The 9,043-nt window shown below is 36.3% G+C and overlaps 1 protein-coding gene across 1 annotated transcript in view; it reads left to right on the forward strand.

Annotated features, from left to right (window-relative positions):
• Positions 1-314: 314 nt before the first annotated feature.
• Positions 315-9,043, forward strand: part of tulp3 (TUB like protein 3) — a 20,470-nt gene continuing 11,741 nt past the window's right edge. The window contains exons 1-8 of the mRNA XM_016452124.1: positions 315-427; positions 1,691-1,732; positions 2,160-2,211; positions 4,160-4,322; positions 5,767-5,937; positions 6,497-6,627; positions 7,849-8,040; positions 8,115-8,227. Of these exons, the coding sequence (XP_016307610.1) occupies positions 321-427; positions 1,691-1,732; positions 2,160-2,211; positions 4,160-4,322; positions 5,767-5,937; positions 6,497-6,627; positions 7,849-8,040; positions 8,115-8,227 (971 nt within the window). The 5' untranslated portion in view covers positions 315-320. The remainder of the gene's footprint in view (positions 428-1,690; positions 1,733-2,159; positions 2,212-4,159; positions 4,323-5,766; positions 5,938-6,496; positions 6,628-7,848; positions 8,041-8,114; positions 8,228-9,043) is intronic.

Below are 9,043 nucleotides of genomic sequence, written 5' to 3' on the forward strand. Positions count from 1 at the left end.
CCAAAGCGACGAAAACTGAGAAACACTGTAAATGTTTTGGGTGAGTTACTATGCATACATGCAATAGAGTTGTGATGTCCCATATAACAGTTGTGACAATTGCATTTACAGTTTAGAGAAGGTTAGGACCGTTTTTAAAAAATGAGCCAAATCGATTGAGGAAAACTATAATACCACATTAGAGTTAAAAAGTTTTCGATTATGCTATATTGCAAATGTCAAACATGCATTAATGCAGACGTGTGTGCAGTTTTAGGCTGGTGGGTTTCACGTGGAGAAGCGTTCACACTTCAGAGTGACACCAAACGCTCGGCAACATCATGCTTATCAAAGGGTGTCTGTGGGGTGCTGTTGCCATAGTAACCAGCAGCAGCCCTGAGGGCTCACCTGTGGCTGTCATGCGTGTGTTCCCTCATGATCTGCACAGGTAGAGACGCCCATGCCACACACTCACACACACACACACACACACACACACACACACTCGACATGGAGACGGTGAAGAGCTCTTCTCAGCCCGCTTACAGCCACTGGTCATACAGGTACACACACACACACACACACACTCGACATGGAGACGGTGAAGAGCTCTTCTCAGCCCGCTTACAGCCACTGGTCATACAGGTACACACACACACACACACACACTCGACATGGAGACGGTGAAGAGCTCTTCTCAGCCAGACAAACAGAGGCTTAGTGTTCAAAGCTTGTGTTTCATATAGAGGTGTGTGTGGTTTGTATTCACATGAGGACAGTCACTCTGTTGTGTGTTTGTCAGGTGTGTTTGCAGTCATTAAGCTCACAGTGTTTCATTTCCTGAATGACGCTGCTGTTGTTTCCCAATGCGGACATTTCTTCCTCTATAATGAATGATAGAATGTTTAGTAAATGAGTATAAATTAATGGATTGACGGATGCAGGGTTTATTGACATTGACGGGAAAACACGTTTTGCTGTGATTGATTCCTAAAAATATTACATTAGGTACAAATGCATGGATGCATATATGGATGGATGGATACATGGAGAGATGGATGGATGGATGGATGGATGGATACATGGAGAGATGGAGAGATGGATGGATGGATGGATACATGGAGAGATGAAGAGATGGATGGATACATGGAGAGATGGAGAGATGGATGGATGGATGATAGATGGATGGATGGATGGATGGATGGATGGATGGATGGATAGATGGATAAAAAGAGAACAATTGATAGATATCACTCACATTCCTCACACAACACTGCATTATTACTGCTTCATTTCATCCATTTGATCCTTCTTTCTTTTTTCTTCCTAGATAGATCGATAGATAAAAATATTGAACGATGGATGGATGGAAGGAGTGTGTGAGATGATGGTCAGGTTTGTGTTGGTTGATGTTTTGCTCCTCTGAGATCTTCAGATCCACTGAGAGGCGAAGTTTCCACTCAACACTCGCATTCCTCTCACAGCACTTTCTTTCTTTCTTAACTGGAGAGCATCTGTCAGAGTGTGTGGTTGTCATGTTGGCGCTGGTTACCACAGCGACACAGGAGTCACATCAGACAGCTTGTGTGTCACCTTACCTTCGTCAGCATGAAACATTAATTCAGGTGTGTGTTCGTCATTTTCATCACTGACTCTTCCTCTCTTGTGTTTCTCTCCTCTGCATCCGTCTGTCATCGCCATGGAAACAAAGACCCTCCAGTTCTTCCAGCTTCGCGTCCACTGCCATGACCAGGTACAACAAAATCGCTACTTTATACTATGATGCTTTAATCAAAAATACAAGCTTCATATTTATACTTTTAACGCAGGTCTGAAATGTTTCTCCGGTCTCTGCAGTGTGGGTGTTTATGTGGGTGTGGGTGTGTATTTTTAGACACATAGTCATGTGAAGATGTTTGCGAGAAATTGATTTTCTTTCGTTTGGGTGTCTTTCAGTTGCCTAGCAACACAATGACTGATAGATGACTGATGCCAGTGAAAGCACTCACAATGCAACGTTCAATCTCTCAACATGTCAAATGATGTGTTTTAGATTCAGATTCAGCCATTAGTGAATATAATGAACTTATCTACTGAATGAAATGGTGTAAGTGTGTGTGTGTGTGTGTGTGTGTGTGTGTGTTGTTAATGGGTTTTTATTGTTGTTTGTTGTGTTTCAGCTCACTGGAGGACGACAGTCTGAACCTCAGACAGCAGAAACTGGAGAAACAGGTGAGACACATTTACACGACAAAACATAACACAATCATAAAAACACAAATACACACTTCAAAACACAAAAACACATCAAAACAACAACATGCATCAAAACACAAAAATACACATCAAAATACAAAAAACACTTCAAAACAATAACTGATCAAAACACAAAAATACACATCAAAACTAACATGGATCAAAACACAAAAATACACATCAAAACACAAAAACACATCAAAACAATAACATGGATCAAAACACAAAAATACACATCAAAACACAAAAACACATCAAAACAATAACATGGATCAAAACACAAAAATACACATCAAAATACAAAAAACACATCAAAACAATAACACAATACATAACACAATAAAACACAAAAACACACATCAAAACACAATAACGCGTGACAACACAACAAAACAAATAAACATCCAAACACAATAAAATGCAACAATACAGAATAACACACAATAAATCACAATAATACACAGTGTAGACATTACTTTCCGTTGTGAAATGATTGACAGGTCTTGTTTCCTGTGTCTCCGCTCCTTCAGCGTGAGGTGAACTTAAGTGAAACCTTTCTTCGCTCAAACTCTTATTGTGTCAGCAGCCCTCATTTCTCTTCCTGTCTGTCGTCTGCTGTCATTTCATCCCACTTCTTTCTCACAAACGCACACACTGCCCGGTTCTGCTGTTGTAAGGATGATTCTAGCGAGTGTGCGTCAACTTCTTTCTGTGAGTGTTTCGTTTCTGGGAAGGATTGTGTGTGTTTTTGGTTCATCCTTCTGATGCTTGACTGTTATCGTTCACTTCCTGTGCTGCGCTGAGCTCTCGCTGTTCTTTCATCTCAGCTGTAGTAGATTATCTTTGTATTACAATAGCTGTCAAATGTTGTGATGCTCCTGCTTACTCTTTCGTATGACTGTTTTTCACATTTTATAATCATCAAAACTATGAAAAAACACAAATGGAAGTATGGGAATAATGTAGTGGACAACATGTCGTAGCTTAAATTGCTTATATAGTAGAATAGAATAGTGTTATTTTAGTACTATTTATGTACTAATATTTATTAATATTTTAGCTTTTATTTTAATGTTATTATTTTCTTTTTATATTTAGCTTTAATTAATTTTGCTTTCAGTTTTAGTAATTTTAGTACTTCAACTTGAACTTTTTTATTTCAGTTAGTTGCCAGGACATTATTTTATTTTATTTTATTTTATTTTAGAGTCCATTTATTTTATTGTATTTTATTTCAATTAAAATAAACATAAACCAGAAACATTTTTTAATAGTTTTAGTTGACAATAATAACACTGAAAAGAAACATTTTAAGTTTACGTTAATGTTCTTATAGGTTTAAGTTTTTATGTAATATTTATATTTTATTTCAGCTTAATTTCAATTAACGACAAATGATTTTTAATAGTTGAAGTTAAGAATAACAATATTGGAAGTTTTTGTTTTTCAAGTCTACATTTTTAAGTCTAAGTTTTTATATTTAATATTTAGATATATTATATATTTATATCATATTTTATTTTATTTCAATTACCGAAAAATTAGTTAACAGTAATAACACTGGAATAAAAAGAACATTTCAAGTTCCCATTCATATTTTAAAGTTTAAGTTTTTCTTGTAACGTTTATATTTTTAAATTTTTATCTTTATTTAAATGACTGAAAATGATTTTCAATAGTTTTAGTTAACAATAACAACACTGAAATATAAACACAACAGCAGAATGATGATTCAAGCACAGTAAGTCTCTCAATGTATCTCATGATCTGATTGCATGTTCTCTATAAAGCCACAATAACAGACAACACCCTCGTTTTATATTTGCTCTAATGGTTTGACCCTCTATTAAATACACTGTATGCATCTATTAAATGATGAATAATGAATGATCTGAGTGTGTTAATGGTGTTATTGTGTCTGCAGAGGGCGCTGCTGGAGCAGAAGCAGCGGCGGAAGCGTCAGGAGCCGCTGATGGTCCAGCCGAACTCAGAGGGACGTCCGCGGCGCTCGCGGCCCCGCCGCAGTGAAGAACAAGCGCCACTCGTGGAGACGCACCTCAGCACTGCCAGTGACATCATCCTGGATGGTGAGGCTTTAAAGGGACAGTTCACCCAAAAATGAAAATTTGCTGTTAATGTACTCATCCTCTGGCCATCTGAGATGTAGATGACTTTTTCCTTCAGTAGAACAGTAAAGAAGATCTTCACCTCAAACTGTGGTCCTTTGTGATTCAATCAAAAAAGCACATACAGGCAACAGAAAATGAATACCCGTGGCTCCTGACGATACATTGAGGTCTTATGAAGCGAAACGATCAGTCTGTGCAAGAACCTGAACATTATTTACCACATTATTACCTGTAATCCAGAGAATCAAGAAAACGTGATGCCCGGTTCGTGAACAAAAAAAACGGTTGTTTTTGGTGAACTAGTTGAAGCAAAATTAGACTGAAGCGTCTGAAACAGTTTGCGGCTGGAGCAACACAGATCTACAAGTTACTCAATCAGAACTCACTTTCGGATGCCTGACAGTCACTCCAACTCAAAATGAGTTATAATAGCAGCGTATCTGATCCTATGATGAATGAATCATTCAGTGCTCCAGTTCCTCCAACAGTCACTGAACTGAGGAAACAATTCGACTCAGATTGAAGACTGATGAGCCGCTGATATGAGCATGTGTGAACCGAACACTTGAATGAAGAGGGCAAGTGAACGTTTTTATGGTTTCTCATTGTTTATGTAAAAAGGTGAGCTGATGAAGACTAGTTCATTCACTTTATATGCTTTAGACATGTAAAACATCCACGTTTCACACCATGCTTTAATAATATAATCGCGTATATTGCGTGATTACGCAAACAAACTAGTGAATCGAACCACTTCATTGAAACGAACTGTCGGAAAGAACCAGTTCTCAGAAAAGAATCCTGTTTGCCTGATTCTCTGGATTACAGGTAATAATGTTGTAAATAATGTTCAGTTTCTTGCACAGACTGATCATTTCACTTCAATAGACCTCAATATATCGTCAGGAGCCACAGGTATTCATTTTGTGTTGCCTGATGTACTTTTTGGACTCTTGAAGGGACGGTACCCATTGACGTGCATTTTGTGAATCACCAAGGACTACGATTACAGCTAAAAATCTTCTTTACTGTTTTACTCAAGAAAAAAAGTCACCTACATCTTGGATGGCCTGAGGGTGAGTAAATTAACAGCAAATTTTCATTTTTGGTTGAACTAGCCCTTTAAATCATGACACTCCTCACTGTGCTTTTTATTATTAATCCCACAGTTTTGCATCAATATAGTTTTGGCTTCTCTTATCTGTTTATCAGGACACATATCTGATATTTGTCCTTCATTCTCTCTGGGAGGTTTTTCATTCATTTGCAGTCAGACTTTTTAGTTTCCACTATCAAACAAAAATGATCTCTCTGCCTGCTGAATAGATCTAGAATTAAACATTGTGCTTTGATTTGCATTCAGTATCTCGCCCTGCGGCTGTATGTGTGTGTTGTCCATCAGGCATCGATGGCCCCGCGGCTCTGCTGGGTTCAGAAGCTCCAGATCTGGGCAGTAAGATCCAGGTTCTGTCGGTCAGTCCGCCGCCCGCTGCAGAAGAGCCAGAGACAGACGCCGACACCGACACACTGCTGGAGCCCAAACCGGACATACACACTCTGCTGCAGAGACGCGGTAAGACACACACACACACTCACATGCACACACGCACACACACACACACACTCACACACACACACACACACAAATTGCTAATTTATTTCACAAAAATGGTTGACACACACACGCACACGCACACGCACACACACACACACACACGCACGCACGCAAACACACACGCACGCACGCACATACACACGCTCACATGCACACACGCACACGCACACACAAACGTCTATAACGAAGTTATAGACACTTACATGTTGTCCTCTTAATAAGAAGTTTACTAACTTTTTTTATAACTTTGAACATTTATATGCAAAACAGTACACAAAATGTATAAAGAGTGTAAAAAGAACAAAACTATTAAGAACTATAGAGAGTTTACTACTATAAATTATATTACCGAAAGACTGCTGGGGACATTTTAAAAATGCCAAAAAGAGCACACAGTCTGTGTGTGTGTGTGTGAGTGTGAGTGTGTGTCTCAGGAGGCTGTGTAAATGGCAGTCCTCGTCTCAGTGCAGCAGCTGTTGTTTCTCATCTCAAGCTCTTTAAACTCTGTTTCTCTCAGGACTTTCTGGCAGCATGAACTACGACGAGGCCAGTGAGGATGATGATGATGATGATGATGATGATGAAGCTGAAGAGCCGAACACAGAGAGCACTCGTCCTGCGTCGGCCTCCAGCACCAAATCCACCACGGTCAGACAGACACAACAACCTACACATAAACAGAGTCACGCCGTTTTGGGCAAATGGACTCTTAAGTGTCTGCGTATTTCTGCTAAACTCTCAGTGCTCCGCGAGCATTGCTATAGTGTTGTCCTACAGCAAACTGTAGCAAACTCTTTCTGTCTTATCATATAACTGTCAATTTACAAATAATTACAATATAGTATATTATATATATTAGTAACTATAGTAAACATAACATTTTAGTGTATTATATTAAACCGCAATGCTTCAGTGAATTACAGAAGCTTTAAATAAAAAACTAAATAAAAAAATACCATTTTGTTTTGCTAATCAAAATAAAAAATATATAAAACATTAAAAATATACTTAAATATAAAATAAATGGATTAAAATAAATAAATAATGGGAAAATAGCTTAAAATAAATAAATAATAAAAGTAGATTAAAATAAATAAATAATGAAAAAAGATTAAAATAATAAAATATTAAAAAGAAAAAATTATTAAAATAAATAAATAAATAATGTGAAAATAGATTAAAATAAAAAATAAATAATGAAACATTTTCTTAAATAAATAAATGTTAGATTAAAAATTATAAATAATAAAAATTTTATTAGAATAAATTAATAAATACTAAAACATTAGATTAAAAATATAAATACAATTAAATTAAAATAAATGAATTGATTAATAAATAATTAAAATAATAAAATATTTTAAAAAGTATTTCAAATATTATGTAACAATTGAAATAAATAATAGATAAAAATCTAAATATACAATTAAATTATCTATTTGTTTAAAATATAAATAGATAAAACTAAGTAAATAATAAAAAAAGAGATTTAAAATAAATGAATAATAATTAAAAATTGGAATAAATAAATAAATAAAAACACCTTAATAATAGTGGACCATATCAATATTGCTTTGTCCTGTTGTGTAACACTGCCTCAAGGTTTCATTTTGTGCTTAATTTTCTCAGAATTTCCATACACTGCACTGCATTGGAAGTTGCAGTGGCCTAAAAGCGGAAGCGATTGTGCATAGAGTCCATTAAACTCTGAATATTAAACTGGGATATGGGAAAGTATTTCATTCAGTTTGTGAACTTTCCTCATGTTCTCAGAGACAGAGATGAAAATCATGTTGCACCCTGTGAGAATAATGAATGATATGTCTGTTAGAGGACTAAATGTGTGTGTTTTGTCTTCTGTCCCGTCAGGAGTGTCTCCCGCTGGGTTCTCCGTCGGCTGAGGGCTCCTCCGTTGAGGTGGATAATCTGGAGGAGTTTGTGCTCCGTCCGGCTCCGCGGGGAGTCACGGTCAAGTGTCGCATCTCGCGGGACAAGAAGGGCATGGACCGCGGCCTCTATCCCACGTACTTCATGCACCTGGAGAGAGAAGACGGCAAGAAGGTCTGATCTGAACGCATCGCATCCTTCACAATCACTTCTGCTCACGTTTAATCGCTCTCTCTCTCTTTCATCAGGTGTTCTTATTGGCCGGACGCAAGAGGAAAAAGAGCAAAACATCCAACTATCTGATCTCTGTAGATGCCACAGATCTGTCCCGTGAGGGCGAGAGCTTCATAGGAAAACTGAGGTGCATGTCTCGTGTTTTTTGTGTTAATTCATCTCGTCTCAGGAGATTCAATCACAAGTGACCTCCAAACGATTGAGGGCGAGAGCTTCATAGGAAAACTGAGGTGCATGTCTCGTGTTTTTTGTGTTAACTCATCTCGTCTCAGGAGATTCAATCACAAGTGACCTCCAAACGATCGGATCATATTTAACACCGTGAACTTGCGATCAATCGGATGTTTCTGGTTCAGTACAAGATCTATTGACAGCGTTTGTGACATCCAGAAAATTTCAACTCATCCCTTTTATTTTAAAGCGTAAATTGTGGTTTCAGTACTGCGTTTTTAATCGAAGCACATGAGCATGACGCTAAATAAAAGGGAGTGTTGGGGGGGCGTGAAAAAGTTAGGAATAAAAACAGTGTACAAAATGTAAATAAATAAATTAAATGTAAATTATTTAAATAAATAAATTAATAAAATAATAATAAATTAAATAAAATTTATTAAATAAAAAAAATACAAAATTAGATTAAAATACATAAATAAAAAAAATTTGTTTAAAATAAATAATATTTTTTTTATAAATAAATAACAGTGCTGTCAAAAGATTAAACGTGATTAATCGCATCCAAAATATATTTTTTTGTTTACATAATATATGTGTGTGTACTGTGTATATTTATTATGTATATATAAATACACACACGTGTGTATATATTTCAGAAAAATATGCTGTTTATATATTAAATATATTTATATATAATATAGATTTTATGACTATAAATATATACATGTAAATATTTTCAATATATATACTGTATGTGTGTGTATTTATA

This window comes from Sinocyclocheilus anshuiensis, unplaced genomic scaffold (genome assembly GCF_001515605.1).
Source record: "Sinocyclocheilus anshuiensis isolate Anshui unplaced genomic scaffold, SAMN03320099.WGS_v1.1 scaffold1543, whole genome shotgun sequence".
Classification (NCBI taxonomy): domain Eukaryota; kingdom Metazoa; phylum Chordata; class Actinopteri; order Cypriniformes; family Cyprinidae; genus Sinocyclocheilus; species Sinocyclocheilus anshuiensis.